Consider the following 20,822-nt stretch of genomic DNA (forward strand, 5'->3'; position numbering starts at 1 on the left):
TAAAATGTAAACTTTCAGTGTTTTTTATTTTCTCTTTTTTTTTTAAATTTTTTAATTTTTTTTTTTTAATAATAATCAAAAAGTCTCAATACCTGAATGTTTTGCAAAACTGAAATCTTTCACCGGGGCCCCGGGTGCGCCCGAGGCCGCCGCGCTCAGAGGTAGAATGTGGTTTATTTTTTTATTCCTTTTTTTTCTTTTTTTTTTTGTCTTTTGTGGTTTTTTTTCTTTTCTCATTTTCCTTTTTTACCTGAGTTAAGATATGCAACGCTGGGGGGAGGGGGGCGGCTGCAGCTGGGGCAGCTCCTTTTGTTTAATTTTCTTTCCAACCCCCCCCAAAAAAAAAACTGATTTAGGCTCTTTTTTATTATTTTTAAATCGATATGCAAAAAAAGAAAAATAAAGTGGAAAGTCACCCGCTCTCAAAAACAAAAATAAAGGGGGGGGCAGGGAAAGGAGGGGAGGGAAAATAATTAAAAAAACAACCCCAAAACAACCCAAAATAGTGACTGTACAATGCAAAAAAAAAAAAATCACTAAGGAAATCTAAGCCTGCCCTGGGCGTGAAAATTCCCCCTTGGAATTTCTCCTTGCGGGGAGCTGGGCTGGACCCCAACAGCAGCAGGAGCTGGACGGACCCTCCCAGGCCCCCCCAAAAAAGGGTCCACGGAGCCACCAAGACCCCCCCCAAACGGAGCCACCAAGGGGATTCCAAAAAAAACCCCAAAACCCGGCTGAAAACAACAACAAAAACCCAGCTGGGACAAAAAAACAGCTGGAAAAAAACCACCCAAATCCCCTGAGATCGCCGCTTCCCCGAGTGAAATTAAAAATAAAGGTGGGGGGGAGGTCCCACCCCCCTGGGGGCACCTGGGGAAGGGGGAAAAACCCTGTGCTCCAGGTGGGAACCTGAGAACGGAGATACCGAGGGGGGCGAGGGCGTTTCGGTATCGGATTGGATTGTGTCTCACGCAGATGTGGCTGAATATTTTTCTTTTTTTTTTTTTTTTTTTGGGTGGGAGGGGGTTGAAGGGGGGAAAATAGTAACATAAAAAAAAAAAACCCAACTAAGATTGTGAGGGTTAAAATAAATGCTCAGGTCCTTCGGGTTGTCCGTGAGCTCCGGAGCGTCCTGCAGCTCCGAGCATCCCCATCCTCTGGATCCTGCTTGGATTTGGAGGAAAGAAGCCCAAAGTGGCTTTCAACAGTAGTTTTATGCAAGGGGAGGAATAAAAATTAGGATTTGCCGGTGGGGGAAGGAGCAGAGCTGGACCCAACCACCGATAAGGAGAGGAGAAAGGAGATTCCAATTTTTTCCAAGCTCCCATTTTCCCTGATGAAGACTAATATATATCATTTGCATGTTAAAAGTTTGATTCTTTTTTTTTTTTCCTTTTTTTAGAGAATAAAATAGAAGCTATTTACAACAAAACAATCGAAAACAACCTCTTAAAATCCTGCAGAGAGTGGAGTTCCCAAAACAAAGGAGGGAAAAGGATGGAAATGAATAAAATATCTCCCTATTTCCAATTTTTTTTTTAGGATTTTTGGTTGTTTTTTTTTCTTTTCCTTTAGAATTCCGGGGGGTTTCGCTAGAGCTCGCGTCGGCAGGCGTCCGTGCGTCTGTCTGGAGGTAACACGAGTTAAAAAATAACAATAATTATAATAATAATAATAATAAATGTACAGTGCAAAGTGTGATGTGAGTGAGGTAAACGGTCCCGGAGCGGCGCAGCCGGACAGCCGGCGGCTCCGGCAAAACCCCCCGGGCTAAAGCTTTTCTGCCTGGAAAAGGAAAATCCAACAACACGAGAACGAGGGCAGAGTCCATCGGGAGCCTGAGAAGACCCTGGAGAAACCCTGGCAAGAGCTGGGGTGAGACCCTTGGTGAGAGCCCAGAGAGACCCAGGCGAGATCTCAATGAAACCCTGGTGAGATCCCAGAGAGACCCAGGTGAGATCCCAGTGAGATCTCAATGAAACCCTGGGTGAGACCCCAGTGAAATCCAGGTGAGATCTCAATGAAACCCTGGTGAGATCTCAATGAAACCCTGGTGAGATCTCAATGAAACCCTGGGTGAGACCCCAGTGAGATCCAAGCGAGATCTCAATGAAACCTGGTGAGACCCAGGCAAGATCTCAATGAAACCCTGGTGAGATCCCAGAGAGATCCAGGTGAGATCTCAATGAAACCCTGGTGAGATCTCAATGAAACCCTGGTGAGATCCCGGTGAAATCCTGTTGAGACCCCAGAGAGACCCTGGCAAGACCTCAGGCGAGACCCCGGCGAGACCTCGGGCAAGACCCCAGAGAGACCCTGGCAAGGCCTTGGGTGAGACCCTTGGTGAGACCCCAGTGAGACCCAGGCAAGATCTCAATGAAACCCTGGTGAGACCCCAGTGAAATCCTGTCGAGACCCCAGAGAGACCCTGCCAAGGCCTCGAGCGAGACCCCGGCAGACCCCGGTGAGCCCCGGTGCGACCGCGTGCCCCCCCCGGGCGCCGGTGCCGCGAGGGGCCCGAGGCTGGGGGGCGTTAAGGCGAAGCGCTGTTGGAGGTAGAGCTGGGGGGCACGGCCAGGCCGGCCGGGGCGGGGGGCACGTTCCCACCGCCGCTCCCCACCCCGCTGCCGCCGCTGCTCCGGCTGCTGCCGCCGTTGCCTTTGCTGTAGGCAGAGGAGGAGGAGGAGGAAGAGGAGGAGGAAGGGCCGGGCGTCTGAGCGAACAGCACACCTGGGGAGAGAGAAAATCCGAGTTTTGCTGTGAGACGGGGCGGAGAGCAGCAGCAGCGTGGCTCAGGGCAGCGGTGCCCGGGGGAGCCCCTCACCTGTGTAGACGATGCCGTTGATCTCCACGGACATGCTGATGCTGTTGGTGCCGTTGCTGCTGGCGGCAGCGGCGTCCGGGCGGTTCTCTGCCGGGGAGAGCCGCGTTACGGAGCCCGCCGGGGCCGGGAGCTCGGCCGGGGCGGGAGGCCGGGGCCGGCACTGACCTGGCGAGCGCGTGCCCTGGCTGTTGATGCGGATGCTCATGGGCAGCTGGGCCGTCATGGCCAGGAGGTTCTGCTGCAGCGCCCGCTGCATCAGCCGCTGCTGCTCGTCCGTCACCAGCGCCAGCTTCTTCTCCGGGGGCTCCCCCGACTCCAGCTTCTCCCGCAGCTGCTCCAGCGCCGCGGCCTGGGCGGCCGCTGCCACCTGCACCGCGGCCGCCTGCGCCGCCACCACGGGGTGCCCGGCCAGTGACACCGGGAGCCGGCTGGGCATGGAGATGGGGATGGGAGAGTCCTCCTCTGCCGGGGGAGCGGGTGTCAGGGGTGGGGGCACAGGGGTGACACCACCCCAGGGTGTCCCCCCGGCCCTGGCACAACAGTTTGGTGCCCTGCTGTCCTTCCAAAGGTCAGAGGTGGGTGATTGGAATCAGGGTCGCCAGGCTGAACCCTGGAGCCCAAGGAGGGGAGAGGAGCATCACCCCCCTGCCCGCTTCCCCCAGCTCTCCCCATTATTATTACATCTCCAGGGCTTAGGAGGGGGCTCAGCTTGCAACCAAACCCTGGAGCGGGCAGACCCCAGAACAATCCTTACCTTTCTTGATCTTCTGTCCTGGCGCGATGGGCCCGCCGTTGGTGGCAGACGCCAGCCCCAGCGCCGGCACCGGCAGCTTGGGCGAGGAGAGCAGGCCGTGGGTGCCGCCGGGCGAGTAGGCAAAGAGGGAGCCGCCGAAGCCCTGGCGCCGGCCCTCGCGCCGGTTGCTGTCGATGGCCGCCTGCAGCTCGTTGGGGTTGCTCAGCCCGCGCTTCTCACACTCGTAGGGGTACAGGTACTTCATGTACCTGCGGCCACACGGGCGGGGACGGTGAGGGCGACGCGGTGGCTTGGGCACCCCTTCCCCTGTGCCACCCCACCGCTCCCACACAGGGCTGTGCTGAGCCTCCGCACAAGGCAGAGGGACCCCCAAGGGCTCGCCCCCTCCCCTCCCCTGCCCTCCCCTCCCCTCCGAGCCCCCGCTCACTGGGTGCGCAGGGTGAAGGCCGCGCTGGTGATGGAGGTGGGCAGGCTCAGCCCCTTGGTGATCTCCCGCCACAGCTTCTTGTTGATGACCTCCACCAGACCCCCCTTCTCGGTCACCAGCGTGTACAGCATGTACAGGTCCAGCACCTGCTTGGCCATGATGGGGATCCGGTTCACGGGGGTCCCTGGGGAGCGGCGGGAGGAGAGAGCGGCTCTGGGGTGCTGCTTTCTTACCCAAAGTGGGGGCACAGCTGCTGAGACCCCTGCGGGGCAGTGGAGGGGCTGGGGGGCTCATGCTGCTCCCTCCCCTTCCACTGTCCCCTTCCTTGCCCTCGGGCCCTCCCGCTGAGATCAGCCCCGAACAAAGGAAACTGAAACTCGCAGTTTCCAGCCACAGCCCCGCCGTGGCTGAGCCGGTTCCTCGGGCTGAGCCGGCACCCAGCAACGCGAGTTATTTATAACGGGGGCGGCACAATCCGGCTGTGAGGGTCTCCTCTGAGCCGGGGGGGCTCAAACCTCCAGCTTGAGGAGGGGGCTGGCAGCACCTGCTCCCTCATCGGGGTCTCCACCCTCCCAGCCCTGCGGTGAGGGGGCTCTGGGGGACCCCAGTGGATGCAGGTGGGCCAGGATGGTGGGGGGACCGCAGGGGACAGGACAGAGCCAGGGGAACCCGGGGGGACCCAGCCCCCGTGTGCAGGCACACGTCCCTTCCCAGAGCTGCCTGACAAAGGGCCGGAGCCAGCCCTGTGTCAGCACTTCCAGCGCTGTTTTCCACGCAGGAACCAGACCCTCGAGCAGGAGCACGCTTGGCTTTCAGCCCTTCCCACCCCCAGCCCCCCAGCCATGGCCTCTCCCCGGGCAGGGAGAGGGCACAGCGAGGGGCTGCAATGACCCAGGCAATGGGCAGAGGGGGCACACAGCCAGGGGTGTTGTGTGGGGAGGGGCTGCAGGTCTGGGTGTGATGGGTGAAGGGAGGGGGGGGCCGCAGGCTCTGGATCCAGCCCAGCAGGTTTGACCCCGCTGTGCTGAGGGGTTAAAGATTAACCAGCAGCTCAGCCGGAGCCGTGACCTCAGGGCACTAATGAGGGGCAAGGAAATGAGCCCCTGGCCTTGGGGGGGACGTGGGGGGTGCAGGGTGGGTGTGGTGGAGCAGGGTGGGCACAGGGTGGGTGTGTAGCTGGGTACTCACCTCGCTTCTGCATGAAGCTGAAGAGGTCATCCAGGAACTCCTTCCTCCTGGGGTCACCATCCAGCTCGTAGAGCTGCACAAGGAGAGAGAGATGCTCAGAAACCCCCTCAACCCGTGTGTCCCCCAACCTGAGACCCCTGGCACCCACTGCAGCAGCCATGTGCCTCAAAGGACACCAAATGGCTCGGGGGTCCCTGCAGAGGTCCAGGGGGTTCCTGCAGCTTGGGCTGACCTTGTGCCCCACTGTGCCACGCCCTGCCAGCCCTGCTCAGAGCTCAGCGCCAGGATGCCGGTGCTGGGATCACGGCCAGAGTGGCTCCCAGGCTGCCAACACCGTGCTCAGCCCCAGCTCCTCCCGGGAACGCTGACCCCGGTTATTTTTAGCCTCCACTGCCTGCTCAGCACAGCAGCTCTTCAGCGTGGCCCCTCCACGCTTGGGGTGCTGCCACAGAGAGCCACAGCCAGGAGCCAGCGTGCCATGGCCCTGCAGGGACACGTCCTGCACTGGGGAAGGCAGGGCTGGGCCAGGCTCTGACACGCTGCACCTCCATCACCAGCTCTGCTTGGGGCACCTTCAGCCGGGACCCCCCACCCCGGCAGCCCGGCACATTCCTGCCTGATTTATGGCGCAGGATGGGCTGGTTGGAGCGCCCGGCACGCCGCAGGCACACACCACACCACACCACACCACACCACACCACACCACACCACACCACACCACACCACACCACACCACACCACACCACACCACGCAGCCTCTCCCGAAGCCCAGCGCTGCTTCTGCCTGGAGGCTGGTGGATAATCCCCTCTCCATCCCGGGAAGGGTGTCAGAGCAAGGGCTGTGGGGGCAGGCGTTCCCAACGTGGCAGCGGCCACAGCTCCGCTTTTCTCAATGACAGCTCTGAACAACTGCCAGTGGGGCCTATAAATACCCCTGTAAATACCCCCCTAACACGCCAGGCACGCACTGCGGGGCCACCCCTGCCGGTCACTGGGTCACCCATGTGCCCACTGCCTCCATGGCACCAGGACCGTGGGCAGGTGGACGGGTGGGCATGGTCCTGGCTTGAGCCCCCTCCTCCCGCAGCCCTGCAGGGAGGATCCGGATCCTGCAGGGCCGGGCTCGCCCGCCGGCGCCGATCAAAGGGATCAATGGGGCCGCATGATAAGAGGGGTCATAAACCCCCCCAGTTCCTCTGGGAAACTCGGCAGGCTCGTCCAGCCTCTTGCACACCCCCAGGGCAAGGGCAGGAGCCACCAGCACCACCAGCAGAGACCCTCAAAGCCCCTCTCCCACCCTAGCAAGGGGTCTGGTGTGGGAGTGCCATGGGGGGAGTGAGCCACGGCGCAGCAGCAGTGCCATGATTTTTGGGGCTGAGCTCCACCGGGCTACTTGTGCCAGCTGAGGGATGTTGGGCTGGTGCCAATCCAGCCTCCCCCGTTTCCTTGAGCAGCTCCAAAAGCCACACACAGAGAAAGGGCTTCCCCGGCGCCCGATCCTGCAGGGAGCCATCCTGGGGCAGCACCGAACACGCTGGTTCACCCACCTCCAAGACCCTCGGTGTCATGATGCAGCCCCCCCGGACTCAGTCCCGAGGGGAATGGACGCGTTTAAGAGGATGAAAGAAAATTAACCGTCAGCTGAGGAGAGCGTGGCCGGCCAGGACAGGGGGATTAGCGGCCGTGGCGGGCGGCTGCCTCGAGTGCCGGCCTCCCACCAGCCCCGGTGGTCCCATGCCAAGCTCAGCTGGCTGCAGCCAGTCTCACCCCTGAGTGGGATGAAGCCATGGGGGTCCCCAGGGAGGGTGGGCACAGGGATCCCCGTTCTTGCCCGGTGACCTCGCAGCCCTGCCGGCACACCAGCCACGAGGGCAAAGGATGTTGCACAAGCTGCTGCTGATGGTTACCGGCGAGACTTCGACAGCTTCGCTGCACTTGGCAGCTGCTCACTGACCACTGCAGTGCCAAGCAGAGAAACAGGCTCCCCTTGGGACCCCCCAAACCCTGGTTTAGCCCTGCCTCTGCCAGCAGAACCAACTGCCAGTGATGGGCACCTGCCCAAGGTGCTCATCCGGCAGCACTGTGGGGTGAGGACATGCCCAGCCATGGCCGGGACGTGCCTGGCATGCACTGTGGCGTGTGACAGAGTGCATTTGCCAAGCTGCCCCTGTCCTCCCTTACCACCCCGGCTCCCCTCAACCCCGAGCACAGGCAGGACACGGAAGGGGACAGAGACGAGTGACTCCCAGCTGCCCCTCGCAGGATTTCCTTGCATTGACGCCATCCGCAGCCAACGGCAACGCAGCCGGCGCCCCGAGAGCCCCAACGGCAGGGCAGGACAGCTGGGACAGCGGGGCTCAGAATGCAAATTGGGGAACAGAAACGTTCTGGTTTTGGCAGCGTGCGAAACCCAGCGCGCAGCTGAGCCTGGCACAGGCCGGCGGCTGCCGGCACCGCCGCACCGAAATCAGCAGGTGCTGAGTCTTGTGCCTGCTTGGTGCTGATCCCTGCCCCGTGCCTGTGCCCTGCTTCCTGCTCGCAGCCCTGGTTTCTGCTCAGCTCAAGGCCAGCTCCTCGCAGGGACACGCAGCGTCTCGGTGCTCGGTGCAAAGGTACCGGCGTGCACGAGCCGCAGGCAAGGCCGCCCGGTGCCGCTGAGTCAATACATTTATGTTTCGTAATTAGGGAGCTGGAAACCACTTAATCCATAACGCAGCTGCCCCAGGAATATCCTCTTACCGTGGGGTCCCCACGGCAGGGTGTGGTGGCAGGGGGCACCGCGGCACAGCCACCCCCAGCCTGCCTGGGGGGAGCAGGAGATGCCCCCCACCTCCCTGAGTGTCCCCTGGGCTGGGAGATGTGACTCCAGCACCCAGTGCTCCCAGTGCTGACCCAGCCCAGAGTGAATGCTTGATGCCAGTGGCTCTGGGCACAGCGTCCAGCCCACCTGGCCGCAGCGCAGCCCCCTCGGCCCCGGCCCCCGGCCGGCTGAGGACACGGAGCCAGATGGCCGTTGCCAGCAGATCCATAATTAAGTGGAGGAGGAATTAGGCAGGCGGTGGGCGGGTGGCCCTGACCCCGGCCCAGCGCCCCGGCAGGATGCCGGCCCGGCGTTTGGTGTGGATGACCGGATTAATGTTTCAAACCAGATTACAGGAAAATCCCGACCCGCTGGCTTTCAAAGGGCAGGCGGGAGGCGGCCCCTTGGCAATGCCAGGAATGCGGGAGAGCCCTCGGCACGGGCTCAGTGTGTGCTGGGGGTCCAAGCCCTCCCCAAACCCCCCCGAGCTGGGGCAAGGGGGGCAGTTACAAGCAGGAGGGGAAGCAGTATTTCACAAGGCTCTGGGAATGCCGGGGGTCATGCTGGTGCCAGGCAAATCCCCCCTTCGGCACGAGTCCCTTGTCTGCCCCATGAGCCCACACGGAGGAGTCCGTGTCCCTGCATCCCACGTCCGAGTTAAAAACACCTCCCCTTCCCCCCCCCCCGCCAGCTTGGTTCCGGGTTTTCAGGCCTCGGGGATTAATTTTCAAGTTTCTTTTCCATTGCCAGGAAGTGGCAACACTCTCGGTTTTCCTCCTTCTCTCCGAAACCGGTTTGGGACGTGCACAGCGTGACGTGAGGACTGGGGGCAGACCCAAGGGCCACCGCAGCGGGATGGGGGCTGGTGGCAGCCGCCACCTTCCAGGGGCTAAACTCCCCCAAATTCCTGTATTTAAGGAAAAAACACAAGGCAGGCAGTGGTGGGGAGAGCCCACCCTCTCTGGGCAGGTAGCAGGAGCAGCGCTGACAGGCTTGAGGGGCTACTTCTCTCCTTTTCTTTCCTTCCTTCCTCTGGCAGCCCCCGGGGATGCATCCCTTTGTCCCGCGGACAGCGAGGGGCCACGCTGGGCTGGGGAAGAGCCCTCGCACACTAACGAGTTCTTTAACGAAGAATAAACACATTTATGGCGCGTTTCCCGTCCCACTCCCAGCCCATACACAGCCCCCGGCCTCTGGCACGCCGGGACCCGCAGTGGGGTCGGAGAGGGCACTTATTCAGAATAAGAAAGTCATTTGTAAAAACCAGAGCCGAGGATTGACGTTTGGGAGGCGCTGGGGATGTGATTTCCCGTAAGGCCACGGCTGACTCAGGGCTGGGGGGTGCCCGAGGGAGCAGCCCCTCTTCGGGCACAGTCCCCCCGGTGTGGGGTACGGGGTTTGTTGGGGCCAACCCCTCCCGGTGAAGGGCAAAGGGAGCGTCCAGCCCCGGAGCAGATTCCTCTGCAGATAAAGCGCTCGGCTTAGGTACAGCTCACCCCTGGCTGTCCCCATCCCTAATCCCCCCCCCCGCGAGCCCCCCAGGGCACAACCCCCCGTGGGAAGGGGCTGCTGGGGGCAGGGTGGTGTGTGCCCCCTCCCCAAAAATCTCCCAACAGTTTGCTCGTGGGGGATGTGCTGGCTGGAGGCTCGCCCGCACGGCCGGTGACTCCACTGACCGGCCCGGCGGGATTCCTGCCGCCCGAGCACGGCCGGGCTGGGGGGCCGCTTCCGCGGGGGTAGCTGGGGAGGGGTCCGGGAGCTTCCCGTCGGCACCATTGTTCACACCAGTTCCCAGCATTGTCCCCTCTTCAGGGGACACGGCCCGACCGCAGGTGCCTGTTTGACCCAGCGCCTCCTCCTCCTCCTCGGGCCGGGGGGACACGGTGGGCACAGGATCCATCGGTGACAAACCCAATCCCGATCCATCTGCACGGCAGTCTGGGGGTCCCCGAGACCACCCGGACCCCATCTCCTCCTCCAGGGGGGTGGGGGAAGGAGCCATGGGGGTGACCCTGGGGGTGTGCGGGCGGTGTCGCGGCACGGCGGGTGTCACGGCACGGCGGGTGTCCCCGAGCGGCGGAGGGGACGCTGAAAGGGCGAATTAGTCACCGTTTAACCCCGCTGACCCCCCATTGTCCGTGTGCGCCGTCGGCCGCCCTCCCCAGCACGGCCGTGCCCAGCCAGCCGGCAGCTCCCAGCATCCCGGGCTCCGTGTCCCCGCCACGAACCGGGCTCACACCGGCTCCCGGGACTGCTGTCTGCTCCCTTCCCGCGGAGGAGGAAGCGATTCCTGCTGCCCTGGCGTTTCCAATGGCAGTTCACCAGGCTCTGGATGGAATCAAAAGTGGTTCCGTGTGTGAGTGCGGACGTGGGGCACAGGCTGGTGAGGGGTCACGGAGAATTGGGGTGCTGGGGCTGTTCCCCTGGCCGGCTGGATGGGAGCCAGCCCGGCAGCTCTCCCGGCTCTCGCTGTGTGCGTGCTGGTGCATGCCCTTGACACATGCTTGCTATCACACCGGACCTTGTACAAATATTAATCCAGCGCAGTCAGGCGCTGTTGAGAAAGCTCGTCCGAGGAAGGACACCAGGCTCCTGCCACCAGGCAGACACAGGGAGGGCAGCTGAGAATGAGCCACGCAGCGCTGAGTTGGGGAAATGTGGCCAGAGCAGCCAACTCCAACTCTTGGGGCACCTGGTGAACCCCCAGCTTGGGCTGTCCCTCCTGTGTGACTCCCAAGCCTCCCGGGGTGAAGCCACTGAGGGCTGGAGGGCCAAGACCCTCATTCAGGAGCTGACCCGGGTGAGGTGGCAGCAGCAAGGCCTGGAAGCCAAGACGGGGGGTTTAAATTCCACCATATGTAAATGATCGTCTTAGAAGGGGATCGCGGTAAGCCCCGGCAGATGAGTCACCGGGGCTTCCACCGCCCGCTGGGATTTGGCTAATTGCAAATCTGTTCCTGAAATGCGAGGTCCTGCACCTCTGCCCTCCGTCAGCACCACCGTGGGGGTCCCTGGGGTCCCGTGGGCAGGGCCAGGGTGCACGGAACGCCTGGGAAGCCCACGGCAGAGCCGCTGGAGGAGCTGGAAGGGGTCCAGCAGCCACAGATGGGGTTGACAGGAGCCAGCTGTGGGCTGTCAGCCCCGGGAACCATCACCGCTGAGCTGCTCTAGCAGCGCCGAAACCTCACGGTTTCCTCACGCTGAGAGGAGAGGGTGGTGGTGGTGGGCACTGCGATGGCACCACAGTGACAGACCCCATCCCACTGTGGCACCCAAGCGGGTGGCAGTGTGGGACAGCACGTCCCAGGTGCTGGAATCTCCAAAATCAGGCACTGGTGCCCAAGTTGGAGACTCCACAGTGGATGTGGGTAGAGGGGAAACAAGGGCAGGAGGTTTCCCTGTGCTGAAGGGGTTTAGGGCTGGTACCTGCCTGGGTGCTCCCACTGCCACCTGTACCAGGGTGACACCCGAGCCAGCTGCTGTGGGGGACAGGGAACCCTTTCCCAAAGGACTGCTGCCACAGAAGTGACACGGCCACACCCTCCCCGTGGGACACCCAGGAGCAGGGGACTCTCCCCAGGGGTGAGCCCCGGCCTGCGGCAGCCCCAGCGCAGGGTGGATTATCCCGAGCTCCAGCCAGAGCAGGAACCCAGGCGCAGGCAGATTAAGTGACCCATGGGAAGGGTCAGGGAGCGGGTCACGAGCTGGGCCAGGAGCTGCACCTTGAGCCCCCAGCCTGGCTGCCCCAGGGGCTCTGAGCAGGGCCCCCCAGCCCCAAACACCCCCCGCCCTGGCCCCTGATTGCAGCACGTCCGGCCAGGCCCTGGGACCAGCTGCCATTTCTCCTGCGGTTTGGGCCAGAAATAGGGTGATGGAGCAATGCTGCCCTTGCCCAACGCCGCGGTGGGGGCAGGGGGCTCTGCTGACAAAGGCCCTGCTCCCTGCACTGCTCTTTTCTTTTTTTTTTTTTTTCCCTTTTAAATAAACCCTGTTAGTTCAGCTGTGCTGAGAGAGAGGGGAGGCGGCCGCCACCTCCGCAGCCCTTGAGTCAGCCCGGGGGGCTGGGGCGTGGAGGGAACAGGGCTCTGGGAGGGCCAGGGGTGGGGGAAATGGGGCTCTGGGGGGGTCGAGGCATGGGGGAAATGCCCCCTCGGGGGGACACAAGCAGGTGATGCCCCAGCTGTGGGGAGCCAGCCCAGCTCCCGAGACAAGGGGTGTTGGGGGCACAGTCCAGCTGGGTGAAGGCACTGGCTGGGCACCCCGAGCAGCAAGGAGGTGTCCCCTGTCCCTCAGCCTCATTAATCATCCTGGGTCTTGTTTGGAGAAATGTCTCCACGAGTGCTCAGATGCCGGGACCAGCACCTGTGAGCACCCGGGCGTCTGGCTGGGGGAGGCACTCGGCGGCTAAGCCGCTCTCGCCGAGAAGTCCCTGACCTCTGGCCAGGGATCTGGTGGGATTAGAGCCCCGGGAATGCTCCCTGAGCTCTATGAGCCAATTACTGCGCCAGATCCCCGGCTGGGAGCACCCCTTGGCACGCCGGTGCAGGGTGAGAGGGGTGATGGGTGGGCGGGCAGGACGCAGCCCCTTTTCCTGGGAGGGGTCCACTGGTGACTCCCCCACTGCTCCCAAAGTGCTGTCCTGCTCAGATCCCCCCTTGCCTGCCTTATCTGCTGCTGGCCTGGCCAGGCACCGCAATCACCTCCCCGGCACAGCAGCGCCCAACCGGGGGCCCCAGGGCACTGCCCCTTATCTGGGAGCCAAACTGCCTCTGGGTGGGGGGCAGCGGCCCCCCGGCCGTGTGATGACACCCGGGTCCCCCTTCCCTGCTCAGGGGCCCCCTCGCCCTCCCTGGGGGCGGCTCATCCGCTCGGCTGGCTAATGCAATAAAGCTCTAATCAATATTTTAAAGAAAGTAAATGGACCCTCCCGCCCTCGTTAAGAGGCCACGGGGCCCCTGCTCAGGCCCCACGCCCCCAGCTGGCTTTGGGCTTTGAAAAGGAGAATAATCCACGGGAGAAAGGGGTTCAGAGGGGATCCCCCACGCCTTAACCAGCTCCTGGGGGATTCAGAGGAGCTACGGGCTCTCTGCTCCTCCAGACCCTCCTGGAAAATCCCAGTTCCACCAGCCATGTGCGCAGGGCTGGTCTGGGCGGAGGGGGCTCCGGTTTCACCCACCCCCGCAGCCCTGCCGAGGTCGCTGAGTTGCTTTCGGTTTATTTTTCCCCCACCAGTGCACTTTGAAACGCTGTATCTCGGGGTGCGCTGCACCACCCGAGATAAGGGCTGAGGTTTTCGCGCCTGTGTGCCACCGGCACGGCTCAGATGTCCCCAACACAAGAAACCTCTTGCCCTACTAAAGCACCAGCACCCCCCGAAACCCCCTGGCTGGCACAGCCTCCCACTGGCACTGCGGTGACCTCTTAAATCCTTCCCAAAGCAGAAACGGGGTGGTAAACATCAGCCTGAGGCAGCCTTAGGACACCCCAAAAGGGAGCACCCAAAATGGAGAAGCCCAGAGGGAGAGTGGTGGCTGCTGCAGCCAGGTGAACACGGGGAGATGGATTCCTCGAGCTCCTGCCATGTGGGATGGGGTACTGGCATGCAGGGTGCCCGTGCCTGAGGGAGCACCAGCAGCACAGGAAACTCCAAAAGAGGCAGAGGCTGGAAACTCCAGCTCCAGGGGCTGCCACTCCACCGGAGGCTCCCACTCCTCCCACTCCCGGTATTAGCAGGGAGCAGTAACAGCAGTAATGAAACAGAAATATCAGAGCAGGGATCCTGGGGGGCAGCAGCAGCAGAGCCCCCACAGTGCTGGGGTACAGAACTCCGAGCAGTTCTACCCCCAGCAGCCCTTTGCTGGCAGGAGCTTGCTGGATTTTTAGCCATTTCCCACGGGGAGCCTCTTCCCACCCAGAAAATGCCCCCTTTCCCCCCCACCCCGAGGAGCCACGGTGCCCTGGGCAACCGCTGCCCCGAGTTCCCAGAGTGCTGGGGGCTCCTTTGTTCTGCTGCCCGCGCCGGCAGCGCCCGGGTCAGGCCGAGCTGACCTCTGCCTGTGCAGTAGCCGTCCCTGGGGACGGGGAGGTGCCACGCGCCGGCTCCCTAACCTCCCTCACCTCCATAACTCTTCCTCACGCCCTCCCCTTCCTCCTCCCTTGAAGTGGGCCCCATCCTCCTGCCTCCGGGCCCCCCACGGCTCAGCCGAGCACCAGTTCACAGGAATCTGTCCCAGATGGGTCAATAAAACCTGGCAGTGGAGGATGGGGGCAGCCCCTGGCTGCCAGGGTTTGGGTGTGGAGACAGGCACGGGGGCTTGGATGGTGGCACTGCCCGGTGAGGATGGTGTCCTCAAGCACAGAGACCCACAGGCCAAAGATGCTGGCGGCACCAGCACAACCAGACCTGAATCCAAACTGGATCTGAACTCCCAGCTGGGAGAGCTGGACAGCCAGGGAAATTAAAGATTGGTGGGAGAGCAGGGGTGCTGCCGGTGCTGAGGAGCTCCTTGGCATAATAAAATCAACCCCAAAATAACCCATAGCAAGCAGGCAGAACACCGGCACAGCCACACACAGCACCACAACCCTGCTGGCTCACCCACACCGAGACCCCGCTGTGCCCTGCTGCCGGGGCTCCCCCTAAGGCGCCTCCAGCGCAGCGAGGAGCGGGGCTGGGGTACGGCATCCCCTGCCCCGCGCTGCCCTCGCTGTTTACATTCCTGCTGCTCCTTCCCAGGCTGCGCCAGCTGGGCTGGGATGGAGCCCGGCGGCACGCGCTGGAGGCCGGCCAGGAGGAGCTCCCGGCCAGCACCGGCTGCGCCAGCAACCCCCTGGCCCCGGTCCAGGGGCCGCGATCCAAGCGCGGCCGCACGGGCTGACGTGCCGGGGAAAGCCTCTCCGGGCCCAGCGCGTCGCCGCCGCTCCTCCACCCGCCCACGGAGGCTTTCAACCCCCTCCGGCTGCTTCCGCCGAGCTGGGCTCTTCCCAGGGACCCCAGGAAGGGACATGGAGGGAGAGGGGGTGCTCAGGGAGAGGGGCACGGCTTGGGGGGCAGGGGGAGCGCGGGGAACGCGGCTGGTGTTCCCGAGTGCTGCGGGTTACAGCCTGGGCCACGGCACTGACACGTTGACGAACAGGAAGATCAGAGCTGCGGTATTGAAAAGCCTTTTCACAGCTACGAGTTCACGGCCCTGGCCCCTCGTTCCCCGGCGGCAGGAAGCACGAGAGAGAGAAACCACAAGAAGAGCAGGTAAGCCGGGGTGCAGCGGCACGAGGGATGCGCAGGGCAGGAGCGTCCCTCCGTCCCTCCAGCTGGACAGAGCATCCCTCCATCCCCGCAGCACCAGGAGGATGGCCACATGCTCCCTGCTTGCTGGTGCTCCCTCTGCCAGCCCTGTTCTGAGCCTGCCCACATCCACATGTGCCAGCAGACCCCGGCAGCCCCTTCCCCCGTTTCGGAAGGGATGCGACAGCCTCCTGAAAGTGAAGGGGCAGAGGTGGTCGCATCCCTCCTCAAAGGCCACCATGCCCTGGCCGCTCCATCTGGGTCCCATCTGCTGCTGCTGGTCCTGCCCCTTCCCCCAGCCCCGAACTCTGATGTATTTAAACACACATCAAAGGTACCGGGCAGCCCCCGGGGAGCCCTGGCTGCAGCACGTTTTCTTCTACCAGTGAGAGCAGACTGCAGCCAGCTCTGGCACCAGGAGAGTGGGAATGTGCTGGCCCCGTTGCCTGGGGAAGGCACTGAGGAGGGCAGCCAGGTGCTTTCTCACTGGTTTCACTTTTTCACGGCATTTTGGCAGCAGCAGGGGTGCAGCTCTGCCCCCCACCAAGCATCTATGGGGCCAGAGTTGTCCTGCCAGGCATCAGCTCTGTAGTGATGGGAGACAGACAGGACCCCATGGAAAATGGCTTGGGGAGAGTGGAGAAGAGGGAAACCAAGAGATCCATCAGATTTGCAAGTCTGGGGTGATTTTTTCATAATTTTCAGCAAGAATCCTCCCAGATCCCTGCAGCAAACCCAATGGCACTGCCTGCCTGTACCAGAACAACCCGGACACGGGATCCATTCAGAGTCACCCGACCAGGGAAGGGGCGAGACTGAGCCCAGCACTAAAACCCCGGAGAAATCCCACGCATTCCTAATGACAACAGCAGCTGGATCCGAGGAGAACGCTGCCGGAGGCGGCGCTGCCAGAGGCATCTCCCCACGCTGGTGAGGACACAGGGGTGCGCAGGAGCAGGGAGAGGGGTGGCACGGCAGGGACACGTGTGTCTCGGTGGGCACGTACCTGCTTGAACTGCTCCTCGTAGGTCCAGTCGCCGTGGTCAGGTGCTGGTGGCGGGGGCTGAGTGTGGCCCAGGCCGGGGGGCAGCCGCTCCTGTCCCCCTGGCAGCCGTGGGGGCTCCCCCCGGTAGTGCTGGGGTGCCGGGGGCTTGCGGAGCAGCAGGGATCCCGCACCCGCCCGCACCGCCTCTGCTGAGCTGAGCCCTTCCTCTCCCATGTCTTCTTCTTCCTCGTAGTCTTCCTCTTCCTCCTCGTCCTCTTCTTCCTCTTCCTCCTCACCCAGGTCCTCTTCAAAGTCGTCTTCATCCCATTTGCCCTTTCTGGAGCCAGGAGGAGAGGAGAGGTTTGGTGCCACGCTGGTTCCCCAAGGCCCATCCCTCTCTCCTGCCCGCCCCAGCTGCGGGGCTGGGACCACCCACCCAGCACACCGTGGAGCCCCAGTACAGCCCATTGGTGGGGGCAGCTCTGTGGGGCATGGCCAGCCCCCAGTATTCCAGGAGCAGCTCTGTCACAGACCTCTCCTCTGCCAGATGGCTCCTGGCCCTGCCCTGCCCTGAGAGGATGCATGCTGGAGGCAGCCAAGGGTCCTGCATAATTTAACACCAGCCTGGGGTCCTCTGTCCCAGCCTCACGTGGCTGCTGGGCAGAGATGGGATGTTGTGCCAACCCAGCACGAGGAATCACTGCCACAGAGCCGAGCCACTGCTCTCAGCACCTCCTGCTCTGAAAGATCCCAACAGCTCTAACCCACAACCCGCCCCAAGCCACAGGATCCCCACAGCCTCCCCAGCACGCTGTGCCCAAACCCACCAGTGTTGTGCCACTTCCCCGCCCCTTCCCCAAACCCCTGAGCACTGCCCGAGCACACTCACAGCTCCTCCTCCTCCTCGGAGCCCATCTCCTGCTGGTACCCGCCACCATCTTCCTCCTCCTCGCCGCGCTCCTCCTCTTCCTCCTCCTCGGAGGCTTGGCTCTCATCCGACAGCCCCGGGCTGGGCGAGTGGCTGAGGCCGGCAGCAGCCGCCCGCATGGCAGCCAGGGCGGCCATCTGCGCCCGCTGGATGTGCGCGCTCTCCGGCTCCGCTCCCTCCTCCGAAGAGGCCGGATCCTGCCCGCGGCCCCGGCTGCTGGCAGGGGGCTGCCCCGGGGGCTGCGAGGGCTGCGCCGAGGGGGACGAGCAGCGCGGTGGCTGCTGCTGCTGCTCCTGCTGCCGCGCTTCCAGCGCCTGCTGCAGCCGCGCGCGCTGCTGCCGCTGCAGGTTCTCCATCACCGCCTGCAGCTTCATGGCTCTGCCGGCAGGCGGGGGGTCCCCGGGGGGGCGGGGGGCGATGCACCCGGGGGGCAGTGCCCGGGGGGCAGCGCCCGGCAGGCTGCCGCGCTCCAGCGGGGCTGGCGGCCAAAGCTGGGCAGCGCCGGAGGGAGGCAGCCCTGGAGGGGGCTGCCGGGGGGCGAGGGCAGTGCCGTCAGGGCAGGAATTGACAGCGGGTTAGGGAAGAAGGATGTGGCCCTTGACCCCCCTCAGGCTTGGTCCGATGTCTCCTTGGCTTAAGGGCTACGGTGTGTCGCAGGCTTGTGCTGCCCGGTGGGGTTGGGGTGCTGCTGCTGTCGGGCAAAGTGTCCCAGGCAGGCTCCAAAACTCCTCCTCAGGCTCAGCAGGCAGCAGCTGGAGCACGGCACATCACCCTTTCCCTCGCAGAGCTGGCACTTTCTGGGGGTGGCAGCCTCGGGGTCCCCTGCTCACAGCCGGTGTCCCTAATCCTCAGCTGGGTCAGTGTCCGGCAGGCGTCGGCGCAAACCTGTGGGAGAAGTAGAGCAGAGGGTCAGTGGAGCTGTGGGCAGGAGCTGGTGAGCAGGAAGGAGTTAAAGACAGCGCAGGAGCCTCATTAATCTCGAGCTAATGAGATAGGGCGGCCGGGCCTGCTGCTGGAGGGGGAAGGGGCCTGCCGGACCCGATAGCCCTGCCCGGCCCTGCAGGCAGCGGATACCGGTGGACCCACGCCCGCAGATAACAGGCCCTGGGGAGGGACGTCCACCGGGTCCCCCAGAGGGGACAAGGCACATCCCCACCAGGGACACACGGCACTGGGAGCACTGGGCTCCCCAGTGATGGCACTGGGGCGTGGGCAGCGCTGGGGTCTGCGCTGCACAGCGGAGGGGCCCCAAAGCACCCCGGGGCAGATCCCAGGGGATGGACAGGCAGAGCCTTGAAACCCGGGCAGACAGGCTCTGCCAACCGCCCCCAGAGCCCCCTCGCTCCCCTTCCCCCGGGGACTCCAAGGTGGGGCTGCAAGCAGCTCATGTGTTCTTTGCCCCGCTGGAAAACACCGAGGGGATCAGCACATAGCACTTGGGCCCTGCTGAACCCCAACACTCCAGTCTGGACCTCTTCTAGCACTGCGCTCCCAAGCCCTGGTGTGACCAGCAGCCCCGCTGTGACCAGCAACCCCGGTGAGGCCAGCAGCCCTGGTGATGAGACCAGTAGCCCCTGGTGTGGCCAGCAGCCCCGGTGTGACCAGCAATCCTAGTGTGGCCAGCAGCCCTGGTGAGGCAAACAGCCCCGGTGAGGCCAGCAAGCCCCAGTGAGGCCAGCAAGCCCCAGTGAGGCCAGCAGCCCTTGCATCCAGCCAGTTCCCAGCAGTGACCTCGCCTGCACTGACGGCAGGGAAGGAGCTCACCGGGGAAGGAGCTCACCGAGCCCCGCGGTCGTGCCGTGTACCGGCAATCCCCGCTCCAGCTGCCCGGGGGCACGCACGGCAGGACCCTCACGGGGTCTGCCCGCGGGGCCAGACCCAGGGCTGCGGGGCCAGGACAGCCGGCGGCGCGCAGGGCCCGGCAGCCCCGCCACGGTCCCGCGCATTCTGGAAAGAGGAACCCGCTGCCGGTGCGGGCCGGGCCGCGGCCGGGCGGGCGGGAGCCGCTTCCCCCGCGCATCCGCTGCCGGCCCGGCCGGGCTCGGCTCACGCCACGGACGGACACGTCGCCACCGTCACGGCGACCTCAGCAGCCACCGCCTCCACCGGGAGCCACGGAGGCGCGGCACAAGTGGGCCAGCGTGCCTCAGTTTCTCTCCTCCACCACGGAGGAGAGGTCGCGGCAGGGACGCTGCCCGCCCCGCCCCGCACCCGAACCCCGTCCCCAGCGCCATCCACGAGCGAACCGGAGCCAGACCGAGCCGGGCACGTGCTCCCCGCCGCCGCCGCGGCTCGCCGGGCGACACGGTGCCAGCACCGGGCCGCCTCCTCCAGCACCGCGGCCACGCTGCCGCTGCTCCACAGGGCAGCCGGGGTGGCGAGGCCACAGCCAGGGCCCCGTGGCACCCCGGTGACCTTGAGCCGTGCCCCTTTGTCCCTCCGGCCGCCCGGGGCCGCGGTGCGTGCCCGCCGCGGGGCGGTGACGGGGGTCCCCGCCAGGGACCCGAGGCGGCGTCACCCGCGTACCCGGGGCAGGTGCTCGGGAGCGACAGCGGCTAAAAATAGGCGGCGGGGGTGTGACGGAAGGCCCTTTGTGCCACCGACACCGGGGCCGGGCTGGCCGCGGCCGGACACCCCCAGGCGGGCTGCCGGCATTGCCGGGAAGGGCTCCGGGGCTGTCGCGGGGACGGAGTGAGGAAGAGGAGGAGGAGGACCGGGTGGGTGCCCGGTGGGTGCCGTCCCCGGGGGCGGACGGGGCTGGGGACCCCAGGAGAGGAGTTCCATCCCCAAAACGGAGCCCGGCCCCGCTCCCGGCGGCACGTGGCACCGGCGGCCCGCGGAAGGACCGGGCACGGAGGCGGCGGGGCGCAAACGGGCCCTGCTCCCGCGAACGGGGGGAAACGGCCGCTCCCGACACGGAGAGGCGAGCCCGGGTCGGCCCGGCCTGGCCCCTCCGCCGACCGGACCCGGGAGACCGCAGGGCTGGGGGGGGGGGGGGGCACCGGGCGGGGCCACGGGGCTCTGCCCGGCCCGGCCAGCAGCGCCCGGGGAGAACGGGGCGTCCAGGCCGGGAACGGCCGCGGGGGAGGAACCGCAGCCCCGAGTGGGGGAGGCGGCCGGTAACCGGCCGCGGGGGGAGGGGGCGCCGCGCTCCCGCCCGGCACCGACAGCGGAGGGCCCAGCCCACCTCGGAGAGGCGGCCGGTCCAGCGCTCCGGTCCCCTGCCCCGCTCCCGCCCAGCCCCCGACTCCCGGTCCCGGCTACGGCGGCGGCGGAGGTCCCGTTCTCGGTGCCGACCCCATCCTCGGGGCCGGCGCGGCGGCGCGTCCCCCTTACCCGGTGCAGGCCGTGCGCCGCGAAGCCGCATAGCAGCCGCGGCCGCCCGGGGTCGGGCTCGGCGGGGCCGGTGCGCGCGGGGCCCGCGGCGCTGCTCTCCCCGCGGGCGGGCGGGCGGCGGGCGGGCGGCGGGGCCCGGCCCCGCCCCGCGCCGCCCCGCCCCGCGCCGCCATTGGCCCGCCTCGCCTGGCGCGCCCCGCCCCTCCCCGCCCCGCGCTGCCATTGGTTGATCGCTGGCGGGGCGCCCCGCCCCCCGCCGCCATTGGTCGGTATGCAAATGCTGCGCGCGGCGGGG

At 64.7% G+C, this 20,822-nt stretch overlaps 2 protein-coding genes across 2 annotated transcripts; one reads left to right on the forward strand and one right to left on the reverse strand.

Annotated features, from left to right (window-relative positions):
• Positions 1–89: 89 nt before the first annotated feature.
• ARID3A (AT-rich interaction domain 3A) lies at positions 90–20,655 on the reverse strand. Its single transcript, XM_064396132.1, has 9 exons — positions 20,528–20,655; positions 17,153–18,076; positions 16,285–16,600; positions 5,194–5,266; positions 4,006–4,189; positions 3,579–3,826; positions 2,990–3,286; positions 2,825–2,911; positions 90–2,730 (listed from the first exon to the last, which is right to left on the reverse strand). The coding sequence occupies exons 2-9, from the start codon at positions 17,563–17,565 to the stop codon at positions 2,534–2,536; spliced, it is 1,815 nt and encodes a 604-aa protein (XP_064252202.1). The 5' UTR covers positions 17,566–18,076; positions 20,528–20,655; the 3' UTR covers positions 90–2,533.
• LOC135284504 (proline-rich protein 2-like) lies at positions 18,469–19,605 on the forward strand. Its single transcript, XM_064396041.1, has 2 exons — positions 18,469–18,558; positions 18,943–19,605. The coding sequence occupies exons 1-2, from the start codon at positions 18,469–18,471 to the stop codon at positions 19,603–19,605; spliced, it is 753 nt and encodes a 250-aa protein (XP_064252111.1).
• Positions 20,656–20,822: the final 167 nt, after the last annotated feature.

The sequence above is a fragment of the Passer domesticus genome, chromosome 21 (assembly GCF_036417665.1).
Source record: "Passer domesticus isolate bPasDom1 chromosome 21, bPasDom1.hap1, whole genome shotgun sequence".
NCBI classification, from domain to species: Eukaryota; Metazoa; Chordata; class Aves; order Passeriformes; family Passeridae; genus Passer; species Passer domesticus.

What these genes read in the sequence shown, in the direction of transcription:
- ARID3A (XM_064396132.1), bottom strand. Translation starts at nt 17,565, where the DNA reads ATGAAGCTGCAGGCGGTGATGGAGAACCTGCAGCGGCAGCAGCGCGCG. An exon ending in CAGCTTCATGCAGAAGCGAG is followed by an intron (nt 4,190 to 5,193) that starts GTGAGTACCCAG and finishes GCCGCTCCCCAG; the next exon opens with GGACCCCCGTGAACCGGATC. An exon ending in GCCTTCACCCTGCGCACCCA is followed by an intron (nt 3,827 to 4,005) that starts GTGAGCGGGGGC and finishes GTGTGGCCGCAG; the next exon opens with GTACATGAAGTACCTGTACC.
- LOC135284504 (XM_064396041.1), top strand. Translation starts at nt 18,469, where the DNA reads ATGGACAGGCAGAGCCTTGAAACCCGGGCAGACAGGCTCTGCCAACCG. An exon ending in CTTCCCCCGGGGACTCCAAG is followed by an intron (nt 18,559 to 18,942) that starts GTGGGGCTGCAA and finishes CACTGACGGCAG; the next exon opens with GGAAGGAGCTCACCGGGGAA.